The sequence below is a fragment of the Ammodytes marinus genome (assembly GCF_949987685.1).
Source record: "Ammodytes marinus genome assembly, chromosome: 19".
In the NCBI taxonomy this organism is placed as follows: domain Eukaryota; kingdom Metazoa; phylum Chordata; class Actinopteri; order Uranoscopiformes; family Ammodytidae; genus Ammodytes; species Ammodytes marinus.
The window spans coordinates 3,402,740-3,429,413 of record NC_137223.1 but is presented as its reverse complement, the minus strand read 5'-3'; the positions used below and the strand labels follow the sequence as shown (position 1 = coordinate 3,429,413).

General features: G+C 42.6%; 1 protein-coding gene across 3 annotated transcripts in view; it reads right to left on the bottom strand.

The window, feature by feature from the left end:
- Positions 1–26,674, bottom strand: part of tab2 (TGF-beta activated kinase 1 (MAP3K7) binding protein 2) — a 45,129-nt gene that overhangs the window by 11,233 nt on the left and 7,222 nt on the right. For 2 of the 3 annotated variants that reach the window (XM_080048014.1, XM_080048016.1), the window contains exon 2: positions 965–1,162. In XM_080048014.1, coding sequence (XP_079904140.1) covers positions 965–1,066 — 102 coding nt within the window. In that variant the 5' untranslated portion in view covers positions 1,067–1,162. The remainder of the gene's footprint in view (positions 1–964; positions 1,163–26,674) is intronic. The other variant, XM_080048015.1, reaches the window with a different exon arrangement.

Here is a 26,674-nt window from a genome sequence, read left to right as displayed (position 1 = left end):
GAAATGTGCTTGTTGATTGCATATTGCACATTGTAAATATTTTTCATCACATTGCACATTTCATTTTAACTTATCTATTTTTTACTTTCTATTCTATTTTAATATATACTGTTTTATATTGCAAAGACAATTCATTTGCACTACTTAGTATTTAGAATTTATCTTATGTAAATATTGTTTATGTTGATCTTGTTTATCTTATTTAAAGATCTCCTATTATACTACTTTTCTGGTCTTAATTTCTTGTTAAAAACTGCAATAGAGCAACCTGACACGAATCACATCACAAAAAACTATGTAGATTTTCGGGAAACGCTTCCTCACATCTGGGCGATTCAGCATGCCCTGTCAACACTGTGCTTCGGCCATCTCCGCCCCCTCCTGCAAACCCCCACTCCGTTGCGATTGGTTACCTTCCTTCCAGAACACTTTCAGCAGCACCGAGCAGCACGAGGGCAGATTTGAGAGCAGGAAGGTGGGGGCATGGCCGGAGCGCGCCAGCACGTTGCAGCATTACCATATATGGAAAAATCCGGAATCTTGACGACACAATGGCAGGAAATTTGAACCGATTTGAACACGTAATTTCTCGACCGGCTGCCCTAGTGTTTAGCGCTCTGCACAGCCACCCCAGACGGTCAGCAGGGAATACGTCTAAATGCATGTACGTCATTATTTGATACGCTAGTATGGTTAAACATGACTATAAATCATTATAACAACGTTTATAGGTCATAAAAGTCAAAAAGTATAATAGGTCCTCTTTAACTATATTTTTTTATTTTATCGTTCCAACTGCACCGTGGGCCAGAGATAAACGCCATTTTGATTCTGATGTATGTCATGCATATATCGGAACTGACTGAAGAAGACTTTGACGTTTAACTTTGTGCATGTGAACACAGTCCAGTGGGTTTTATCCGCTAGGCTTTAACACAGCATTTACTTTGACTGTGCTGCTCACCTGCAGAACACACTGGGAGACAACACCCTCTGGGACTTCAGGGAACTTCTGGCGCAGGTCTTGCAAAACCTGAATGTCAATCTGGTGGCTTCCCTGGGCCATTCGTATGTTGCCAGGTCAGGACAGCTTGCTCTGGTCAGCGCACTGGAGGGCACTGGGTCAGTCGTGGCAGCAAACCGCCTTCATCTTGAACATCTTCTGATTGACAAAAGAAAGAAGGAATAATGATGAGAAACCCACTGGGATCTCCATAGCATTTATTTAAAAGACAAAGATACACACACAATCTGATCTTCCATATGGTCCTAAGAGTGGGGAGAGACGGCTGTGCTTTGTTAACATACAGTGAAAAAGTAAGCATGTGGAAGTAGCAGCACTGAAGCCAATGTGGTCTACTACTGTGGAACCCCACTCTACAAGACATCGGTCAGACTGTTTGAGGGTTGTCTGTGTCATCATGCCTGGGCTGAGCTCTCAAAACTACATTTCAGAGATCCTCAATGAGAATAGATGGCATTCAGGGCCGCCCTTAGTTCAGTTGGTAGGGCGGGCTCTCTACACACTGCTTTGAGCTTCTCCGCCACTCCCCCCCTGCTGCAAACCCCACTCCGTTGTGATTGGTTACCTTCCTTCCAGCAGCGGGAGATTTTCAGGAAGGTGGGGGCATGCAGCCGGAGCTTGCCTGAGCAGCATTACCATACATGGAAACATGACAGAAACTACCCAAGCGTGACAGAAACTACCCGGAAATTTGAAAAAGTTAGTTCTCGACCGGCTGCCATAGTGTTTAGTGTTCTGCATAGCCACCCCAGACGGTCAGCAGGGAATACGTCGAAATGCATGTACGTCATTATTTGATACTCTAGTATGGTTAAACATGACTATAAATCATTATAACAACGTTTATAGGTCATAAAAGTCGAAAAATATCATAGGTCCTCTTTAAGGATATAAGGGGGGCTAACGCACACTAGTCTGGTCTGGAAGCCTATCTCCATATCCATTAAGCCTATATTAACCAGATAGCGTAATAAATGGCTAGCCATGTGGAATCCTCCTTTGTGTCCTTGAGCTCTATATTGCCAGTAGATATGCTGGTGCTGAATACACTACGAATATAATCAAAAACGCAATCAAAAAGTAATCTATTTTTTAATACTTTATTTAAAAAGGTGCTACGAGGAACTTTGAAATATTTCTGAAACATACATCTAATGTCTTTTCCTCTGATGAACATAAATGACATGTAACAGCAAGCGAGACCATCAGTGCAAAGAATGCTATTTTTATATAGTTATTCTTAATTCCCGTTATTAATCATAACATTGTTGCACACACACACACACACACACACACACACACACACACACACACACACTTCTTACAATCATCCAGGCGTTTCCACCCTCAAAAGTTGGGAGGTGTACCAAAATAAGTGAACCGTGCCGTATCTGTTTTGTCACCCTTTCACACTGCGGCACTTTGATTGGTCGACAGAATCATCATTAGCGAGTGAGAGATAAACCGCCGTGTGTAGTCACCTCTGCAAGAATTTTTGTCTGTTTACTGTGTTACAGCTTTTAGCCGTCCGGCATAAACCCTGCTAGGGCCCGACCGATATATCGGCCGATTATATATATATATATATATATATATATATATATATATATATATATATATATATATATATATAGATGCTAGATGATATATAGATGATATATAGATGATATATATATATATATATATATATATATATATATATATATATATATATATATATAATCTATATATCATCTATATATCATCTATATATCATCTATATATCATCTAGCATCTATATATATATATATATATAGATGCATTGCTGCCCCGGAGGTAGCCTTATAGCATATTAACAGCAGCAGCAGGTGTGTTGTAATACATTGGATTAATTCACACTTGACAGTTCCCCCTGACACCAATAGCAGAGTCATTGGTCATCTCTTGACTGTTAATAGTAGTTGATATTACTATAGTTATTATATAGAATTTATATAGTGCTTTATTGGAGGTCATTCAAAGACACATTACATCAAACATATAGAAAATCATACTTATAGAAAAAGAAAACAAAATACAGACAAATTAAAGATAAGGTTTGGAGTGGAGTCCGGTGTAAGTATGCTTTCTTAAAGAGGTGAGTTTTGAGTTGACTTTTGAATGAGTTTATTTAGTCTGAGATGCTAATGTTTGGAGGTAGGGAGTTCCAGTTGCAGTTACATAAAATGCTTAATGTCTGAGTTTAAAAATGCGTTATGTCACTTTAGACATATTTGTAACACTTTTTAGATAATGCATATTTCAATAAATAAAAAGTTCCTGTACCCCTATTGAAAGTAACATTTATATATATTTAAGGGTTCAAAAAAGTAAATTTTTTCAATATATATTTATGAGATTAAAAAAAAATAATAATCGGCCGATTTAATCGTTATCATAATTTTTCTCAGAAAATAATCGACATCGGCACCCAAAAATCCATATCGGTCGGGCCCTAAACACTGCATACCAAGTAAAAGTATTTGCTGCAGTGGAAACGCAAAGCCTTATCTAGAGTTACCTTACCGTACCAAACTGTCCTGCTCAGGTGAAAAGGGGGCAAAAGTCTACAGAAAATCAAGCCTCTTAAGTATCCAACTTCACACAGGCTAGTGTTTCCCCTAGAATTATTTTTAGGCCCGGTGGTAAAAGCTGATAAAGAGTATGCGCGCGGCGTGCGTACCAAAAGAAAACCTTTACCATTTTAAAGTTAAATGCATCAATCTGGTGCACTTTGAGAAGCTAAATCTGATTTAATTTTTTTTGCTCTGTAAAAAGCTGTCATATGTCCTGCCTAAAACAATTTTCTGGAATAATTTGGAGACACAAGCCATATAAACTATTGAAGAAAAACACATGGATATGAAAATAAAATACAATAAACACTAAGACCTAATATAGACAGGTATATCCTGTCTAGTATTAATTTCTGGAATAATCTGGATCATGAAACATTTTCTTTAATTTATCAAATATTTAAAATAAATGAATTAACCTAGGCTACACCTTCTGGAGCCCAATACATTATCAGTTTAAAATGTACCTGTTTAATTTAACAGGCCAAGAGAAAGCACCAGTGCAAAGGAGCCAGAGAACAACCATTCAGGCTGAGCTCAGGAGGCTGGGCAGCTCAACCATTGTGGGAAAAGGAAATTCACTAGTTTGCGGCCAAACCCAGTTACAGGTCAACAGTTTGGTTAGATTGTTTCCTGGCTTCAAAAACAAGAAGGTCCACACCTCTTGACTGTATGTAACTCTAGGTCTGCAGCCGGCCCATGTGAGGCTCCTGAGGGGTGGGGGAGATTAACCCTGGCTGTCCCTGGAGGCGCTGGTGGTGGAGCAGCACTGCACTGCCAGCACAGATACACACAAAGCTTCTATTGCTGAGGCTGTTATTCACTGGGCCAAAGCATTGACCCACAGCCACACACTCATGTCTGGGAGGTAGCAGCAGGCCTGACATGCCCCATCAATGGACTCATTCACTCTCTGACAGAGCGAATGCACCTCAAAACGTCCAAATCAATTAAAGCCTAAATAAAATGTGGAGAAATGATCAACAGGAGTTCTGGGCAGAAACGTCAGCGCAGCACCTGACGTGGGGAACACTGTTGATAGCCTACACGACAGTAGTTGATAGAAACAAAGAGGCTACACATAACTGCAGAGAAATAAACAACTTAAATGTCACGCCATTCTCTCTCCAGTGTGCAACGATGCTCTGTATCAGAGCATCTGATGGCTTGGGACAGTGCTCAGCTCGGCAAAGCAAATCTTGCTATGGTTCTATGGAAATGGAAAACAGTGCAAACACAGTAAGGCCTTGTTCACACTGCAGGTGTGAGCGTGAGCATGGCGTGCGTCTTTAAAAATCAGATTCACATGTTTTTTTTTTTTTGTTTTTTTTTGTAGATATTTTATTGGCATTTTCATGCTTTATTGAAGAGTTGAAATGGGGCAGAGAGGGGAGTGACATGCAGAGAACGACCACGGGCTGGAATCGAACCCGGGTTCGCTGCTAACCCATGGGGGACGCCCTACCAACTGAGCTAAGGGTGCCCCCTGGTTCCCATGTTAACAGGTGAGATGGTTGACACTGCTCACCGGCCAGCGCGTCATGTTGGAGGGAGGCCTAGTCCTGCTGTGAACATCTGACGGAAAGAAGACCCAACCCAAATCATGTGTAGCTTTTCTTTCTTCATTTATAGATTTTATTTTTAACCTTACTGAATCGGGGTTAAGGAGCTGTGGAGCTGTATTGGACTAGAAGAAATATTAACGAACATTTGCAAAGAGCAATCGGGAGGGTGGGGGGGTGGGGACTTTGTCGAGTTCTGGGAGCCATACATGGCCGTCATGGCGGATGGGCACATGATAGAGTTGTTCTTTTAGTTGTTAAGCATTTTTAAAAATCCACGGTCAATAGAAACCAATGGAGATAGGGCTGGCAGTTCAAGCGCTGCAGCAATGAGGAGTGCAATGTAAACAGTTTGTGTGACCATGGAATAAGGATCCCATCTGAACCTCCAACAGAAACATCCTCTGCAGCTTCAAGGGGCAACCCAGCAGCACTGCATGGAATGTCTAACTGCCCTGTCTTGGTCCAGCAACATTTAAACAAGTCAAGTGAAGTGGAAGCTCCTAAGAAGCAACGGACATGCATGTGTGTGTGTGTCACTAGCCCCTTTTACACAGAGATTGCGGCATATTGACGGAACAACATCACTCCAAAATGCCGGCTTTGTTTGCTTCTGTGTTATTTACACAGAACCAAGCAACGCCGGCCTGCTGGCGCATCAGTAGCCCCTTTTACACAGCGCTCCGGAATGAAAGAGGTGCTTGTAAACAGCGTCAGGTGTGACGTAAACATTTAGCGCCGCGCCGGTCAGCTGCTTTACAACAACAATACTGGCCGGTGAATTGAGAGCAGAAGTGCTGGAGCTTGCAGTAAGAGGGCCGTATTTTACTGTCCCCACGATGTGCCAGTTGATCTCGCTACGCAACATCTCTGGGACTGTTAACCAAACTGACAAAAATCACTCCGCTGCTCACTGCTTCACCTCTGTCTGTCTGTGTGTGTGTTTGTGTGACAGGTTGGTTGTGAGCGAGTCTCTTTGTGAGACAGACATAAACATAGACATAAACATATCCTACACACAGTGTGTGAAGTCACGTTACTGTAGGCAGAAATAAAGTGTGGATATACGCTCAGACTTAGGATAATAATAGCGGCGGCGGAATCCAGTCAAGACGATGTGAGTACGTTTGGCCGCATATTAAGACAGTAACTTCAGGCTGCAGCCCGCAATGTAAACGTTCCGCAGTAATTTTCTCCATGAATTGTGTTATTTATGTTGGGGGATAATGCTTTGTTAGCTAGATGGAACTCTTGTTAAACATATTGGCCGATTAGAATTATTATTTGTAGAGTGTGCGAGTCTTGAGTTGTGTTAGCAAAACAGTAGCTCTGTGGCTAACAGCTGAGCCCGAGCCTTCAGTCAGCTGAAGCAGACAGTCTAGCGGGGCGAGCAGACTATTCCACCGTTCCTTGGTCGTTCCTATTTACTGGCGTACTGAACTACGTTTTAGTTACATAAGAACCTAGAGCAAGAGCCCTCCGCTGCGCGTCAGGCTCCTGCTTCAGCTTGTCGGACTTTATTTCTAGCAAGTGACCCGTTCGCTATACTTTATCCCTTACTTAGCCTAGCCTAGCTTTCCCATTGTACAACTTCTCCTGGGCAGAAATAGACTCATACACTCTGCAAAATGAAGCGCGGGGGTTTGGATTGAGCAACGGACCTTATGATCAGCTAGATTATACGCCGTTCCTTTTATTTGGTGATTTTTACGGGACATCAGGCCGCCGTGGTTAATGTTAAACACACGTCCTTCAACTGCTAACATGGTCGCATGTTTAGAACGTAGACTATGGAACGTCAAACGCCCCCCAGTTCCGCATCAACAAGCTGGAGCATTTAAACAGAGAGGCGGAACTGATCGTGTCGGGAATCTTACTACCCCCCGAGGTAGTAAAATTCCCGGAACGATCACTCGCACCTTTCTTCCCTCGTTCCGCAACTGTCGCATTTATACAGCAGGGCGGAGGGCCGAAAGGCCGGCATATTCCCGGCTTTCACTGGCTGTGTAAAAGGGGCTTCTGACTGTGTGTGTGTGTGTGTGAGTGAGTGAGTGAGTGAGTGAGTGAGTGAGTGAGTGAGTGAGTGAGTGAGTGAGTGAGTGAGTGAGTGAGTGAGTGAGTGAGTGAGTGAGTGAGTGAGTGAGTGAGTGAGTGAGTGAGAGAGTGAGTGAGCGAGCGTGCGGAGTGCCCACACCGACACATGAACATTGACATGAGAGCTGAATGCAAAGCGCCTTACAAACCTCGGTAGCTGCTGAAAGTACTCAAAGGAACGATATCCAATCAAGTGCATGAGAAAGAAATGTCACAATGGAAACACAGCTAATGAGTTGTTGTGATCATTTAAAATATGGAATGGTTATTATGAACGCCTGTGAATGAAAAGAATGCACTTGTAAATAACCAAAAATATCATCCAAGCCGATAACATATTGATGGATTTTCTTCTGTAAAGACAAAGCTGGTATTGTGGTTCAGGCTGCTGCAGATGCCATTCCTTTACTTGATAGATGTAGTTTTTACATTGTGACTGAATGACTGTGCTGACCCACAGGCCATAGCATAACTCCCACAGAGTGCAGGAACACACAGGAGGCTTGCATGGAAACTTTACTAGTCTTAACAGAAGAGCTCTTGGAGTCATCACAAAAAGCTCTGACCGACTGAATCCAAGTGATTTGCCACCATATTAATGTCAGCAGTCTGGGGCTGACATACACTGGAAGATAAACTGCAATGGTGTCATCTGTGGAAACTTGAAACAGTTGGGCATCTCTAACACGAGCATCTCCAAACATTGTGAAAGCTCATGTTGGAAAGGTCACATTAAGAGAGTAAATATTTAACCTAATAAGCAGTTTATGAGCTTATAGAATGAAACATTCACCACAGTGCTGCTGAGATTAATATGTTTAAGACAATAATATTTTCCTAAATCATCATACTAAATGACAATCCTGGTGGACAAAGCCATTTACTGTAACTATGTTAGGCTTGTACATGAGCCCAACACATGAGGCAGTTCTATTGTTCCAGGCAAATGTCTCCAGAACAGAAACAAACCACACTTTATGTGCAGAGTCCACATTGCACTACACTTTGCCATGGAGCCTGGGCCTCACAGTGCACACACACAGCGAACAAGCATGCTCAGCTTTTAGTAGCCCACTTTTGAGAACATGGGTATGAGAGTGTTTGTGTGTAAGAGTGTGAGTGCATGTGTGTGGTGGTGGGGGGAGTGTGTGCATGTGTGTGCGTGCGTGTGTGTGTGTGTGTGTGTGTGTGTGTGTGTGTGTGTGTGTGTGTGTGTGTGTGTGTGTGTGTGTGTGTGTGTGTGTGTGTGTGTGCGTGCGTGTGTGTGTGTGTGCAGGAAATCAAGAATTCAGCACCACAGCCTGCAGCTGGTGGGTTATTGGAAGCAGACAAGGGCACCAGCTCCCCAGGTTTCACCAAGCCTTCTCAAGGCACGGTGGTAACGCTCAGGATTTTACAAACATGGGCTCTCAGTGCAGTCAATGGACCAAGTTCACCAACATTTTTTTGTTTTCCATAGTAAACACTGTAAATAAGAGTTGAAAAGCTGCCTGGTCTCTGTCTTGGGCGTAATAACACAGGAAGAGGATGGAAGCTCTAGAAGCACAACACAACTAGTTCTGTGGACAACACAATCGATGTGTACCCATCATAGAGCCAGGCCAGCTGCCTTCACCTGCAGCCATCTACACCACCGGCTAAGTCTTCTCAGGGTTTTCATCAACTCATCAAAAGGCACAACTGAAGGATTCATTACGTTATCTTAAGAAAAAAGTATGATATCACCACTGATACAACTTTTTACCCCACATTACATTACTAACCATATTTACCCAGGGTTAGACAAATGAACATGTCCAGCGCTATTTCTATAGCACATCTGTCGGGGGTTCATAACAGATTATTTGCAGCCAAGAATAGAAGGCTGAAACGATGAACATACCAGGAAATATGTAATTCCAGCTGTTTTCACTTTTATTCTGTATTTACAATCAACGCTTTCTGCATTTCTTCTTTTTTAGTGTCTAACACCTGCTACAAGGCACCTGATGGAAATACAGTGCTGTGTGAAAGTTTGTGAACCCCTTGAGCCTTTTGGAATTTTATTTATTTTAACCATTATTAATTCATTTTTATCAATACCAGTATTTTTTATATGAAATAACAGATGTTTGTTTATCAATTCAACATTTTTCTTTTCCAGAAATCAACTGTTAAAACAGATCAAACAAATTATTTGACAAATGTTGTATCTCCAAAAGCTTGTGAACCCTGAGCTGCATTGCTTAAAGGGAAAATTCGCCCATTTTCATGTGAATGGTATATCAGGGCCGAGTATATTAGTAGTCTATTGAAAAAAGCCCCCCAAAAATTGATCCGAATTGGCAGAGAGCACAATGATTTCGGATTTAAACTGATGACGCGGGGCTGACGTAGCCGTTTTTACAGTTCCTACAGGCCCCAGGATGCATTGCGCGGGGGGGGTACGCTCTGCAGCCTGCCCAGATTCCGAGCTGCTCGCGTTACCATGGTGACATAAACACAGCACGGACCTGACCCGTGTAAGCAGTACAGTAATAGCGCGCTTCGTATTATTTCACTGTTGGACTACTACCACAAAGAAAACATGCCGTCCTATAATGTGCCTAGATGCGCCAACTTTAGGAAACAGAAAAGAAGCAGGAGTAAGCGTAAGCTGAAGATACTAGGCCCTACCTGTTGCCTATTCACCGGCGTGATGCATAGCCCCAGCCCCGGGAAAAAGAATCCGAATAAAGGTAAGCTAACGTGAGCTAAATTGCATAGTAGCCTACTGTAGTTAGTATCAGTGTTTCCCCTACATTAGTAACTGTGCTGCCCACACCGCTGTTGAATATTGTGTCCCGGTGTAAGGCTAATAGATGGGGCAAGGAGGAATTAGTCTACCGGTTGTAGCTGTAGCCAAGTTACCTTAGCCGCTAAGCTAAAGTTAGAAGTGAACTCGTGAGGGGGGCAGTAGGCCCCTCTGTGTATCCTTGAGGAAGATTTAGTTGCATTTGCAAGACTGTTTGTGTGTGACTGTGTGTTTGTTTTCCATGTGCATGGTTATTAGCGATGTCGTTAAAATGATCAGCTTTCCAAAACCATAAACAATTGCTATGCTGATGGTGATGGCTGGGTGATTAGCACTGATGTCCCTAGTCTTGTGTCGTCTTGGCTCTTCCTAATGCAAATGCATAGCCACACCCTGGCATACAGTATGCTTGGCTGCTAATATAAACATGATGTCTTCTTAGACAAAAGACTACTATTGTGTTAGTGCACTAACTGACTGACCTATCTATGGTTACATAGTGGTTTGTCTGTTTTATATATTTATTGCAACAGCAACATTATCTTTACAGTATAACACATTGATTTTTCTTTTGTCATCTCTTCAGTGCTGGCCTTGTGATACAATCATAATTTGTCATTTCAGGTGAGGTCCAAAGGAAGATGGTGTATTGTCCGAGGACCACGCACTCTGTTGTGAAGACTGTTTACATCCCGCACACACGCACCACTTCAGTAGCCTGGTGCTACCAGACCATCGTACTTCATTTCATTTGTACAGAAGGTCTGGCAGTGCTGTAATTGGCAAACGTTCACTCACTTGGAGGCGGGTGTCTGTTAAAGTTTAAAACTATTGGATCTGCCCAGTGCCACTCTGGATTAGCCAACCAATTGCATAACGTTTGGTCGTCACGTGTGTCATGAGCCGGCTTCTGGCAACTGAAACTGGAGCGCGACTTCGACGTCATCGTTCTCAGCCACTCGCTCGCTCTCTTCGCTGATTGGACACAGAAATTTGTTCGAGCAGAATCCCACTAATACGCCCCGTCACCAGACTGACTACTGAAGGGAAAATGAAATTTGGCCGGAAGTAGGTAGGCGGGCGCAGCCAGGCTACCACTTCAGAGCATCCCTCGTAGAACTCGTCATCACATGAAGAAGGGACTGCTGCCTGCAAAGTGCTGACATCATCACTACAGCTCCCTCAGCCTGCCCTCCCTCACAACATGTCCAAAACCAACTACAGAAGAAGCTGCTGCTAAACATCACTCAATATTTCAACAGTAACTTGACGAAGGAAGCATTATGCTACAATTGTTTTTCCCAACACACTGGAAACTCAAAGCTTTTGAAAATGTTATTTTTCTGTTTTACATTTGTATATGTACATACTTTACAGTTGTGTGTAGAATAATGCACATCGTTTTACTTGCTTGTTATATTAAACTCTATCTATGCCTTATAAAGTGTTTGATTCTCTGAAACTATTTCACTTTTAGTTGATAAGTCAAACCTATGTATTAAAATGGTTACCTATGCAATGACAAAAAACAATCATGTTTATACAAAATTATTTTTATTTGTAAATACAGTCAAGGAGAATTGACACATTTTCACATGATTAAATCTCAATCAGTGTCCATAGTTAGCAGCAGTATTTACAGGTCAAAATATTTGATCATAGCTCATCCGTAGCTTCTACGTAGCGTCTTCTTCAGCCTGTCGCCTGTAGTGACCATTTGGAGATGGATATTTGGCTCTGATGCGCTGTATGACACAATCAGGTAAGACGATGCGGTCCCCTTGCCAAGTATCTCCCCTTTGGAGCACCCACTCAATCAAGAACCGACGTGTGACAAGTCGATTATGTCTAAAGAAATTAAAACACAAAACAAGTGGTTACTCTCCACAAAGCTATAATGTAACAATAGCAGCCAATGTAAGAACAAAAGACTGGTCATTTTATTTGACCTGTTGTAAAGGGTTCTTCTGAAAAGTGCTATAGACATGCTAAGTGCAACATCAGTGCAATGGCTCAGACAACACAATGTGACAAAGATAACGTTACAACATGCTAGAAAAAAATAATGTTACTCACTCAATGATCATCTGCCCTCCCGGTCTTGCTGGTATTTGTTGTCTTTTCCAAATTATTTTTGGGATATTGAAAATGTCTCTCGGTTTCTAATGGTGGTCCAGTTGTATTGTCTTACAAGGCTAACCCTAACCAAGGCTGAAACAGCTGCAGCCTCGGCCTCTCTGCATACTGTATTTCCTCGCTGAATTTCTTCAGCAGTGTAGGCTTCTCTGGCCCAACTAAATACCCTGCTGGTTCATTCCAGTCAGCCAACACACTTTTTAAAGTATCCTCATCCATATCGTCTGTGCCCGTGTGAAAAGATGCAATTTTCAATGCAGGAAATGATACAAGTAAACTGTCACGGACCATGGGCATGGACAGACGGTTTGTTTTGGTTCGCACGTGCTTTTAGAGCCCGCCCCCTGGATTCACAGAGAGGGGGGTTGGTGAGCTCGGCTCCAAGAGTCTGTAGTCTGCACGAGCTCTTCCTTGACACGGAAACGTCACAGAAACGTCACCGGTGAATGGATTTTTGAAGCTCGGCCCCCGCGAAACGGACGATGTTGAAAAAATACACGGGGATATAATGCAACCCGAAGGATATTATGGTAGATGAGTTAAGGTTGAAAATCGGCGAATTTTCCCTTTAAATGGAGCAGGTTAACACAATCAGATGGGCCAAATTGAGTGATGAAATGGACCAATGAAGTGAGAGATCTTTAGGGAAGAAATTGGGCGGCACTAGATAAAACAGAGATCAAACCAGGTCAGTTTAGGCTCACCAAAGTGAACCCATACAGGTCAATTAATAATGGTTAAAATAAATAAAATTCCAAAAGGCTCAAGGGGTTCACAAACTTTCACACTACACTGTATAAGGTCATTACAAATACATGTTTCATTTGAATCAGCTTCACAATTATTATTTAGCTTTTGTTTTTGAGGCAGAAGAGGCTTTGGAGGTGTATTCTTTCTGACTTGTTAACACTGGAGACAGCACACATGTTCTCTCCAATGCTTCCACACAATAACTGATGAGAAATGAATTGGTCTTTTTCAACTATGCACACCCATAGCCAGCAGCTTGTCTTAACAGAGCCCCTTCTTCTCCTTCTTCTTTGTGCTATGTCAGAGATGCACAGTTAAAGCGAACACACTAGAAGCAATGAAAATAGTTAACACTGTGACCCATCTGGTCTACATTAGTGGGGTTATTGACTGAAATTTAAAATGGACACTCTGCCAGGCTGATGGTAAATAACACATGGCTCAGTGTCAGTGGGTTAAACATATACCATAAATTAGCTACTACTTTACTGAATACGTTTGAAATGATATATTTCACTTTTCTCAAAAAAGGTGCTACCAGGAACTTTCAAATATTTCTCAGTCTAATATTCCCTCTGATGATCATAAATGACATGTAACAGCAAACAAGAAAAAGGCTATTTTTATATACTTTTTTCTTGGTGCCTTTGTCATGGGTACGCTCACCCAGGAACTACAGCTGGCATAGTAAAAACACCACCACTTTTGTCCAAAGGGGGCGCTAGAATTAACACAATCTGAAAGTTCCTCGGAGCAGCTTTAAGTATTAAAGAATCTTTTTTCACTCTTCAATACTTTCTTGTTTTTGGTCTGTGAATCTTTTCCATAACCAGAAAGTTGCAGCAACTACATCAACTACCGCACTACATGTGTTAATAAGCTAAATCCATCAACCCAGATAAAATCACAGACTAAAATACAGTGTAGTTCGGTAAACAGAGCACTGGGCTTTCCTTCAGAATGGAAAAGGTGACGGTCACAACATTGAAGCCTTCTTCATAGCTATTGACAGGAGAGCTCTCAACCAAAGAGCCAACAGATAGATACCTTATGGAGAAAGATCAGGAAGCACATCTAGCATCAAAAGGCTTGTCATGCTATGCTAGATCTGCATAATTATACATGACATTTTCATTTGGGCTTTTCTTTCCTAAACAACCATTTATGAATCGAGACATAATCATATCTCCGTCGAGGAAAATAGTAAGTTAGAATGTCTTTAAGGTCATGTTCTCTCCAAAGCAGTTTGTTTGCAAATACAAACCATGGCCATAATAACTGGCTCATTTCTTTGGAAAATAAAATGGGGTTGAGAAGATGAGACGGAGGGGTTGGTAGGACGAGTACAGGCCACATAGGGGAAAATGTTAAGAAAAGGACAGCAAAACATCCGTACGAATTTCTGTCAAACAAAAAACCATCGCACAAACATCTACCACCGCAAAGTCCTTTAAAAGTCCCTAGCCCGGCTCCAAACATGCCCCACAGCACCTTGATTGGGTGGTCCAAATGAAAAACAGCTATCCATGTGCCCTGCTAAAAAGGTTGGACTACTTATGGCACCGATGTAAGCAATGTTAAGAAAATGAAATCATAATCATATGCAACAAAATGCTCTCCTACTGATGATGGTCAGAAAACAAGTTATTTGGTCAAAGTGTTGAAAACAGTCAAACACCATAAAAGCGGATGTGATGATAAACCTTTATTAACTACGCAATTTTTTAAGACCTATTAAATATTTTACTTTCTGGAGCACAATATTCTTAAAGGATTTTAGCCAAAAGGTGCAGCCATGTAGTGAGAGCCTGTGCAACAGTCATCCACCTCTGCTAAGAGTGGTTTGTAAGGAGCCTCCTCCTTGCTTCCCTTTTCCTTAGGCATTATATGTCAGGACCACAGCCTGAGACAAATATAGAAAGCCTTATCCTATACCACTAATCTGTTTGTTTGGCTTCCTCAAAGAAAATTGGAATAAAAAAAAAAGAGGGTGTAAGCAATCTACAGAGCAAAAAACCAATAAGTGAAGAGAAAAGAACAAGCGCGCGTAGCAATGGCGGTCTCGGCAGGGCAGTCTTTTTCCTTGCATTGTGGAAACATTAATTGCCAGCTTGACAAGCCCCGACACAGACTCTCATTGAGCAGGTATAGCAGAATCTATAAGCTACCACGTCCCAAACCCCGGCTTCAGGAAAGACGATAGCTTCTTTTTCCAGCCATAAAACATTCAGGCTAAAACAGCGGCCCTCAAACCCATGTGACTGTGTACACTACTTTCACACCTTATTGGGATAGCGTGCTTGGCAGGAGGCAAAACTTTTTTTTTTTTTACAAACTGTTGGCATTGGTTTGCGAGTAGTGCACGTATTCTTCCAAATACTAGCTCGGGCCAAAAGGAGGAGGGTGGAGGGTTTACCCAACCAATCAAAAGTTGAGACAATGGGGGAATGGGAAAACAGCAATGCAAACTTTTAAAGGAGGGTTTATGAAGCTGTTGGATGCATGTACTGTGCACTTTATATCACAGGATTGCACGTAGTCAGCACAGTACAGCAGTTTAGGGCTCTGTTGGTCTGACCAAACACACATCCACTGTTGGCTTTCTGCTCCATATATTGGTATTTATTTATTGCCATCACTGCTGCACCTTCCTGGGGGATCCTGTTGGATTTGGACTAGCTTTTAAGTGTTGTCCAGAGACAAGGGTTTCACATCTGCTTCCAAACACATGGCGCTGCAACAACAAGGCAGGGATAGGCAAACACTGGACAACAGAGAATGCAGGATGTAGATGAGACATATTGTTCTTGGGTTGGTTAAGCAGACAGATAAAGGCATTTCCCTGTGTCCTTTTGAGGAAGCTGACACATTGACTTATGAAGCTCCTCCTACTCAGACAAAGCTAATGCGCTACCTCCTGCTTTAGTAAAACAGTCAACTCATCATCATCATCATCATCATCATCATACTTGGCTCACTGAAGGCATAGTGGAGAATCACTGTGTGGAGAGAGGCTCCTGACTGTATCCACAACAACTAGTCATACAGTCAATGATGGGCATGAGGTTGAATGAACCTGCTGGCTGCCAAACAACTAAATACCGGTGAAGTTGTTCAAATGGAAGAGAGCATTGTACAAGGTAGACTATATTAACCAGGTACAGAATCATTGGAACACTCTGAAAGTTGACTGAACTGAGGGACTGACCACTGCCCTTCTAAGGACACCACCACTGTCTGTTGGCTTTTGTCCACAGACAGTCGGCAATGAAATGCAGGAAACCTACCCTGCGTTCCGAATTGCACACTCTTTCTTTTTTCTATTCTACATACTACATCTGACGATAAAAAGAATCTAGTTAGGATGCAGTATGCTACAATTGGGACATACTTGTACTTATTTCTTTCATCTTAACATCGTGCCATGATCTTGCCTGGGTGTAGTAGACATCCGGGTACTTCTAACCATCCTAAATCTGGCCACAAGAATCGGGACATCCTAAATCTTTTTTCTACCATACTAAATAGTAGAAAGTATGCGATTCGGAACATAGGGCTAGTTTCTGTGAAAAGTGATGTGATAACAGCGAGGACTTACGGTGGGCTAAAGAAAGGTTGAGAAACAGTTGGGGTTCTGATAGATTTTTTCACCAGGAGTTTTTGAAGGCTGCCCTGGCTTTTGCTGGCCAGCTGCGTGGCAACACATTCCTCCACTACATGATTCAGAATTAGTGAATATTCGTCACATACTATCCCTGCTGCAGACCACCTCATTAGGCTCAGGAATTCATCGGGTTATCTTAAACTTAGCATCAAACCCATACTGATCAGGTTGAGACAGGACCCATCAGTGGAGGCTTTGGCACTAGAGTATTTATATATGGATATATCAGCCACTATGCATGTTATCTTGATAAGTTACCTCTTTTGTGCTTATCAATCATTTCTCATGTCAATCAGATAGGCTATGTATCTGTCCCATTTGGGGGAAATGGTAAATCATACTGACTGTAACAAGGACTGTCAACTCAGGAGTGTGACTCACATTGATAATAGTCTGGAGGTTGACTAATAGCTGATCTGGAGTCTGCTACTACGTGAACATCCTATACCCCTGTCCTTGAGATAACAAAGCTGCAAACAAAAAGCCATAAATACCAGACATAACTTCCATGTCGCTCCCATTCCACAGCCACACCTTCAAGAGGAAGTTTTACACACACACACACACACACACACACACACACACACACACACACACACGCACACACGCACGCACGCACGCACGCACACACCATTTTCAACCGTTTCTTTTATCAATTAAAGTTCATAAAGAGTCAAAAAAAAGTATTGACACATACCCATCATAATGATAGAAACTGTCAAGGAATCATAAACAATACATACATATACACCGGTGACATGTATTACAGCTGCAAAGGTATGTCAATAATCGACTTATTACTATATACACACTTTATATCAAATACCCCCCGCCCCCTTTGTACAATCTTCATTTACATAACATGCCCTGAATTTGTAATCGCATACATGCATTCATTCCATTTACATGTACAGCTTATTACTGCTCACTGGTCAAGTCACTCTAAAAGGAGCCTCCACATGAGCTCCTCTTCCCCTGGCCAGACGGAGCTGTCCCTGGGCTTCTAGACGGCTGACATTCCGGCCCACTGTGGTGGAGGCGTTTGGGTGGCAGCGCTGTCTCTCAACACTCAGCGCGAGGCCAATTGAGCACAATGAGACTTGCTTTGCACTCAGGCGCTTAGCGATGACATGCCAAGTATGCAGCGGCCAAAATCTTCACCCTTTATTGCCTTACCAAATGCACTTACTGTATGTCAGCATGCTCTTTGAAGCACACAGGCAGTGGGGACATTAGCAGCACTTCTGTCTTTGGCCCAGCTCATTCCATCAGTTCACTCCACTGTGTGAGGATGTGAGGGGCTCCTTACACACACGCACACACACACACACACACACACACACACACGCAATAACACACACACACACACACACACACAAACGCACACACCTCTATGGAGCCTCTTAACCACACCTCCAAACGGCCCCTTAATGCATATACTGGATCAAGTTAAACCAGGGCAGGAAATACTTCAATCTGATTTTAAAAAACAGCAAATCTATAAAAGGTAGGAAGACTTGTCTAGTTATATTGAGGAAATGTCTTCCTGTATTGAGAACATGACAATTTCAGATTCCAAAGGAAAACAATCTATACAAAACTCATTTTGGCAAAACAATTCCACACTTTAAAACATGTAGTGCTAGTGTAGTGTGTTGCATGGACCTCCGTGTGTTGGGGCTGAGGAGAAAAAACCCTCCGCCGGAAATGCTTCCCGCAGCTGTTAGGAGTATCATTCCCCACCTTGAGGCCAACCAAAAGACACATAGCGGCCAAGTCACGTGACCCCCCCCCCCCCCCCTCCCCATGCTGAGATGCCATTGGCTCTTAGTCCGGCCCTCTCAAAACATTGGAGTCATACATTCTCTCCCCTCAGTGAGCAGGCCCTCTGCACCTACATCTAGGTAATGACCTATCAATGCAGCGCCGCTTCATACCATGGACAATGTTAATTGATTTTCAATGCAATGTTTTAAGCACATCCGAGTTGGTGCATGCTGATCTATGGTATGGGGAGGGGGGGGTAGTAAACAATAAAAACCTTTAGGAAAAAAATCAATAAACGTGTGTACGTGTGTGTGTGTGTGTGTGTGTGTGTGTGTGTCAGTTAACCTCACGATGGGTGGTTTCCGTTGTGTTGCTGAAGCATTGATAAGCCTATACTGTACACAGTTTTTGTTCTGTTTCAAATTTGAAAGGATCCCTAAACTTTTGATCATTTCTCAGGTCCCTTTCTCTTCCTCTCCCCTCGCTTACTGTTTTTGTCGAACAACGCACGAGAACCACACAGCTCTGAGGTTAAATACAACTAGGCATATGAAAAACCAAGCCAATTCATTTTAGTAGTCAAGTTAGTCAAGGAACTCGATGAACGGTTTCAGCTAGGGCTTACTATACTGTGATCGTAATTGACTCAAAAGTGATGGGAAAAAAACAACTCCAAAGCTCTTATTTACAGTAAAAGGCTCCATCTTGTTTACGGTGTCAACAACATTCAAATTAAAAAAATGACACGTGGGTGTTTTAATAGCAGTAGGCTTTGGTTGAGTAATCCTTTGACCGATAGCAGCTGGATGTGGTGACTGCAGCAATTCAAAAGTCCTATCCTTATGTGACATGCCATGTTACAACATCTACACAAAACAAAGATGACTTTGTATCTCTCACAGTTTACTATCAAGATAACTCCTGGTCCCTGAACTGACCACAGCAACAGGACTCATTCACAAAATGATGAACGTTTGCTTTATGCTACCCTGATTTGAAAAAGGGGACTGAAGATAAACCTAGCCTCCTAGCAGCCTCTGTGATTAACAAAGGCAGGTATCCTACTTGATGAAATGTCTGTACCAAAAAGCTTATTAACTATAACTCTTAAAGCTGGGGTATGTGATTTCTGATTGGTCAAAGTTAACATGAGCTGTACACTTTGACCAATCAGAGCGAGGCTCCGATTCTCTGTTCTTATTGGCTGTTGGGACTGTCCATTCACTTTGGCACCGACGTTGTTGGTGTAGAGCAGGGGTGTCAAACTCTGGCCCGCGGGCCAAATCTGGCCCGTTTCAATATTTAATCTGGCCCGCGAACCAATTCGGTAATTCCATTAAATTCGGCCGCAAAAAAAAAAAAAAAAAAATATGATTTTTTTTTTTTTTTTTTTTTTTTCTCTCATGCGGAGCCTGTGCCATATCCGCACGTCGCACACGCTCCCAACCGTAAGGACACTCGCACAGCTTACCACTAGGAATGTCTGCTGAAAGTTCCACAGCTCAGGATTTTAAGCCATGAATTGATGAACTTGCATTGAAGAAAATATGTCAGTTTTCTAATGGCTGTAAATAGGCCAATCTATGTAGCTAAATAGTATCCTAATATGATGATTGATTGTGTCAACTATCTAAGGATGAATGCTAACATTATCTGGTTTCTAACTTTTGCCTCAAGTTACAATATAGCTCACTAGCTAACGTTAGATAGCCGCTGATAGCCCACCCCTTTCATTTCCAATGGTGGCTTTGCATTTCATTACCAATGTAAAGTGTCATAAATAGTTAACACTGGTGCTGGGTCATGATTCCTATAAGAAAATAAAATAAAAAAACGTGATATGTTTTGAAAGTGCAGAAAGTTTTGAAAAAACCAGGAGAATAAATATTGTGGCTCAATCCAGAATGCCTGAGAGCCTTACTGCATTATAGTCCTTTATAATTGTTTCACCAGGAACCTGAATGTTGTCTTTTCCTTTAGAAAAATAAAGACATTTCCACAATGAATTGATGCAGAAAAGGCACAGAAAACAGAAACATCTACCAGAATACAGGAAATTAAGTGTTTGACGCACAAAAATTTCTGGGGGAGCACCCACATACCCCCCACCTATAATTTGTCCCCCAAAATATGTAAACGAAACCTAGCCTATGCCCCGTATGTACGCAGGTTATATACCTAGATATGTTGTTTTATTTTTGGAATAAAAAGAAGGCATGTCAGTAAGCGACATGTCTGGCCCTTCGTGTGATTATCATGTCGTAATTCGGCCCTTTGTGAAAATGAGTTTGACACCCCTGGTGTAGAGCGTGTCAGGGAGGGACCATAGGGGAGGGACCAAAGAGAACAAGTGGAGCGGTTGAGGTATTTGGATTCGAATCTCTATCCCAACGGCCATTTTAGCCCCAAATCCTCCACCCCAGCTTTAAACAATGATTTGATCATTTGTATCCAAAAAGTGTTGTTGTCCATTGTTAAAGTGAAAAGTGTAAATGATAGGGGAGATTACAAAAGGATGTGGATTTGTTTTTACTCCCAAAATAGTAAGTATTGTCTACCGTTTCTCTCTCACACACACACACACACACACACACACACACACACACACACACACACACACACACACACACACACACACACACACACACACACACACACACACACACACACACACACACACACACACACACACACACACACACACTTTGCCTGTGTGTGTGTGTGTGTGTGTGTGTGTGTGTGTGTGTGTGTGTGTGTGGAGGTGCAGTGTGTGCAGGCAGTGATGGGCTACAGCGGACAGGAGGGACAACACAGCCCTGCTTCTGCTCACACTGGCACTAACAGGTGTGTGCCACGGATGGTGCCAGTGCCCAACTGATACGCAGCCACACACACACACACAGCAGCCACACACACACACACACACACACACCTCTAAGGAATACCACAGCAGACTGGCTCTGTTATGACATCTGTAACCAGGAGCGTAGGCAGGCCGTGGGTTTGAGAGGCCAAAGGGATGGGGTTGAGGGAGGGGCTGGACTGAGCTAACCCAGGGATAGCCCACTACTCAGGGCTCCACTACCCCTCCTTTATAATGTCTAGGCATGTGTATATAGATCATTGACTGACAACAGGGAGACTATCAGAAATATTCCAAACAACAAGGGAGAATTGGGGCATTTGGGAGAAAAAAACCCTTCTACTGATTGAACTTTTACGAGCATTTGGTGAACATGTTTTCTTGACATTGCATTTCTGTGTCTAGTTACAGAAACTTGTCTCTTACAATAAACACTATGTCTGTGCACATTGTGGATGAGAGGGTGAAGGCTCCCTTTACTTGTGTGTCTATGTTTACTGTGCTGTTGTGCAACCTCCAGAGTGTGTGTGTGTGTGTGTGTGTGTGTGGGGGGGGGGGTGTTATGAAGTAAGGTTGTTTTCTTCCAGGTGGTTCTATCCGAGATGTGAAAGGTTGCAACACATTGGGCAGACGTAGGGTCTCATTTAACAGACCACTACTGTTGGAGGAATTTCATAGAGACCCACACAGACAGTTGCCCTTGGCAAAGCTACACTGAACCACAACAAACAAAAGGCTTTTCAGCTGGGTGGACTCCTCTGTCCACCACGCCCTGACAATATGTTTTCAGAGTGAGAGAGCAGAGGAGTAGGGAGTATGGAGCCTGGAGCCTGAAGCCTTACTGATAGGACCCCAGATCAAAGCCCTGGCCCATGGGTAGGGAGCCTACCTAACCTGAGGGACATGAAAGAGTGGCAGCAGCTTGTGGGAGAAATGATGAAGGACAGAGGCGTCCCCACATGGCATCTACACACAGAATAAGAGCAGCTTTCTTTACTGTGTCTCTGCGGGGAACAGGAGGGAGGCAGTGGGGACTGTAGGGCCAGAACCTGCCTGCTGGATAAGCATGGGGAGTGATAAGACCGCAGCCTGCAATATCCATCCACTGAAGACAAGTGGGCAGGAGGGCCAACTCACTGTCTGCTTACTCACACACACACTCACTCACACAGGCTTCCATGGAAGCACTCTGCTAAACCATTTCTGTAAAACCCTCTGTCCCAGTGATCGGTCTGCTGAAGACACAAACCAACACAAACAATAGATTGAGACAATCCAATGATGTATCCGTCACGTCAATGTATCTGCTTCTATCAGGAGATTTCATTTGAGCAAAGCTGGAGTATGTTTCAAAGACAAGCAGCCCCCCCCCCTCTCCTGAACCTAGATGCAGCTTCAGGATGTCAATGTAAGGGGTGGAAAGGCTCTGGCAGAGATCAGTGCAGTGTATAGTCCCCTCTTTGTTTCAGAACACAGACGAGACGGAAAGAAAGTTTAAAAAGGTTCAAAGGAGACAAAATAAGGAGGCAACAGGAGACCTCACCGGATCAAGATAGATAAGAGTACCTGAGAGGTCCTCATGAAGAGACAAGAACATCAGGTAAGATACATTCATCCATCTTATCAGGCTGTCAGTCCTTCATCACTTTATATGTCCATGCGTTTATCCTGGAGCTGCACAAATGTTGCGCAACCAAAATTATTCGGCTGAGATTAGCACAAAAATAATTAGCACTTTCCGTGTCCGGAGGTAATAAAGGGAAAAGAGATAATCATTTTTACCGAAAATAAAGTTTTTGACGACACGATCGAAAAGGCAACCAGGATCACCGCTTTATGAATGCAGCAAACATGTCTGAAGTGTGGAAGCATTTCAATGTTTCAAAATAATGGCTGTGTACCAGGGATGGAAATTAACACCCGCCACACGCCAAATGCGGGTAGATTTGCGTGCTGGCGTGTAAATTGTGTCACTTCACCCGCCACTGTGTCGGGTAATACTTTCCAGTCAGGTCCGATCTAATTTGCATATTTAATACATTCGTCATGAACATGATGACAGGGCGCTACACAGTTCAACAGTTTCTTTTTGCCTTTCTAGTCGAACTGAACTACGGCGCGATCCGCTCCGCTAGGAAATACTATCTGCGAGTTAACGTGTGGAGGCATAAGTCGACAAATCAATCGACTTACTTTGCCCCCTTTTTTTCTTCCCACAGCAGAGGTTGAGGTGCTGAAAATAAAGTGAAAACTGCGCTTTTCCTTTAAGCAGCAGAGCTGCCGCCGTTGTTACAGTATTTGCATCAAAGCCCTAATGGTAATACAAATGAGATGCTTTATTTAAACGCTGTCCGTGCTTAGAGGTGATTTTAATTGTGTCGGCTGAAACAGAAACTAACGGAGGGATTCGGCTCACATACAGTCCCTTGAGTCGCGCAGTCAGTTTGCCGACATGGCTTTGTATTTAAGGCTCGAGACATACAATCAGATCGCATACAAACAGGGAAGCCTTTCCCATCGATATCGCTAACGGGGAGAATATCCCCGGTTATTATTTGAGCCTCAAACCACATAGTTCTTCCCCGTGCGGTGGCTCGCGCACTCACTAGTGATCTCACGGTGAAACGCTGCTTTGCTCGGACGAAGGCACCGTGTGTTTCTAGATGATTTAACGTCATAGTCTCAGACGAGCGTTTAACATTATGCTGCATCTTTTGCACTGCACTGTTTTTTATCAACAGTGAAAAAATGGTTCCACACCGGACTCTTATGTGTAGCTGATTACTTCATGCACGCACCTTGCAGAAGTGACGCTCCTGCAGCGCGCTCACGACCAGACGTGACACGGTGACATCTCCCATTAATAAAACGGCATAACTCCCTGATTTTCAGATTTCTATTTTTAAATTCGACTTGAGCGCAAGTGGAAAACCGGTCAATGTGTCGACACATTCACATCCCTAATGCATATGGAGAAAGTGATAAACAATATCAACATTTCATATCATTAACTAAAAATAAAAAATAAATCTAAAGGTAACTTCAATACTGTATTATAATTATTGACTAAATGATGAAAAAAAGGTGTCTGCAGGGCCAGTGAAAATATACAAGGGGCCAGTAAAACTCGGATCTATTGGCCAAGCGGGCCAGTTGGGAAAACAAGTTGCATTGAACCCAGAGTATATATGGAGTTCAATTATACAATGTTTTGAAATAAAGATGGCGTGTATTGTGTATCATATATAGTAAGAGTGTACCATTTAATTTGCAACTCAGTTCCTTGGTAGCACCTACTTACAGTACAAATGACTTCTGATGGAAAACATTTGTATGAAAAACACTTTCATTAGCTATTCTTACTATTGTATTGTTTAACATTAACGCATATATTAAAAAAGATATTGCGTATAAAAAGTGGCTGGTAAAAAAGATGAGTGGCTGGTAGATTTTTAAATCTACCTGCCACAGTGGCTGGTAGGCAAAAAAGTTAATTTCCATCCCTGCTGTGTACACTCTCACACACACACACACACACACACACACACACACACACACACACACACACACACACACACACACACACACACACACACACACACACACACACACACACACACACACACACACACACACACACACACACACACACACACACACACACACACACACACACACGGTAGGTCCATGGGTCAGAGACGAGCAGAGTGTAGTAAGTCAAACAGCAAACAACTCGAAAAGCCAATGAGTAAATTATAAATGGAGCCAGCTTCATTGGCTAGGATGCTAACTTTAGCCCTGCTGCTAGTCATTCTACTACAGTGCCAGTTCATGTATTTGAAAAGTGCTCAAAACCCCCTGTCTTGAACCAAGAATTTTGAATGGACATGTATTTACTATGAGTTATGTTGTACAATAATGTAAACATGTAATGCAATGTGAAAGAATTGATTAAATAAATAAATAAATAAACACTGCAAAGAACCAGGTTCAGTATATAGTATGGGAGTTTTCATTTGGGTGCATCCCTAATCTCTCCGCCATTAGAAATGGGATGAGCAGTTGAATGAGTGTGTCTGCTTTTTCGCCACCAAAGAATTCTGTTTACTATGAACAGCAGGAAACACAACCGTAAAGCACACTCAAACATTTACTATTGCTCAGAGGAAACATGACATCGTTCAAAGAAACTTACCAACTATGGAATGAACTGTATACTTACATCATATTCAAAAATAAATTAGAATACTATGCGCTTGGCCTCTTCACCCCTCCAAAAGTAGTACAGAAGGACTAATGTGAAAATGCAAACGTAGGTGTTTCTCAGAACACTAGAAGAGGAAGTGTTTGTGTCACACACATATCCTGCTGCAGAGGCTACCAGAGGCCACAGATAAAGAGCTGAACCATGTTCCTGTGGTCTGTCACTCAGGGCCTGGGCTGGAAGTGCATCCACAACGTAATACTAGAGAGGCCCAGAAGATTGGTGGATGTATGGGGAGAGCCAACAAGCAATTGAAGGGGAATACTAGCAATTATACTTGATGTGTGATGGCTTGTTTGTGAGCGTCAGACAGCACTGAAAGCGGGACAAAGGAAAAAAAGTCATTGATGGCCAATTTTGAAATCCGAGAGATGTTTTCTGCCCCGAAAATTCAAAACAGGCCATTAACTGATGTGGAAGAATGTGACACTGCTGGCAAGCCTGACCTCTCAGTGATACACCATGATGGACTTAACATGGACTCAAGCCTGACCTCTCAGTGATACACCATGATGGACTTAACATGGACTCAAGCCTGACCTCTCAGTGATACACCATGATGGAGTTAATACACCATGATGGAGTTAACATGACCTCTCAGTGACACACCATGATGGAGTTAACATGGACTTAAGAATTGAGATTTGCACTCAAAGTGAATACATTCTTCACAGTGATTGCGAACCCAAAAAAAAAAATAGTACTTTCCAGTAGTGTTGAGGTGACTTAGCATGATATAGAATAAATCCTTTCTTTTCCAAACATAATGAAAAGTAATCCAAAATCAAAATGTTAATGCGATTACCTCCAATTCTTGGTCAAAGGATGTGGATGGGAAGTGCTTGTGTTTTGGTTCTGCACCTGGTTCTATGTGAAAGTAGCAGACATCAGAAACCTATGTCCCTAGTTGAATAGTTGAAGAGTAGCTACCCCCTCCCCTCTTTAGTTTGAGTCAATTTGATTTCTTTGTTTTTTGTTTCATATTGGTTGTTTGTTTTTGTTTCTTGAAGTGTGTGTTTCTGTTTCGTTTCTGCTATTTTTAACATTATGTATTATTGTTTGTACTAATTTCTTAATGCAGGATTGTTTGTGATTGGGTGTGAGGGTGGGATATGGGTGGGGTATGTTCGGGGGGGAGGGGGAAAGGGGAAAAAAGTTGTAATCCATTGTACTGCAGTTGCTT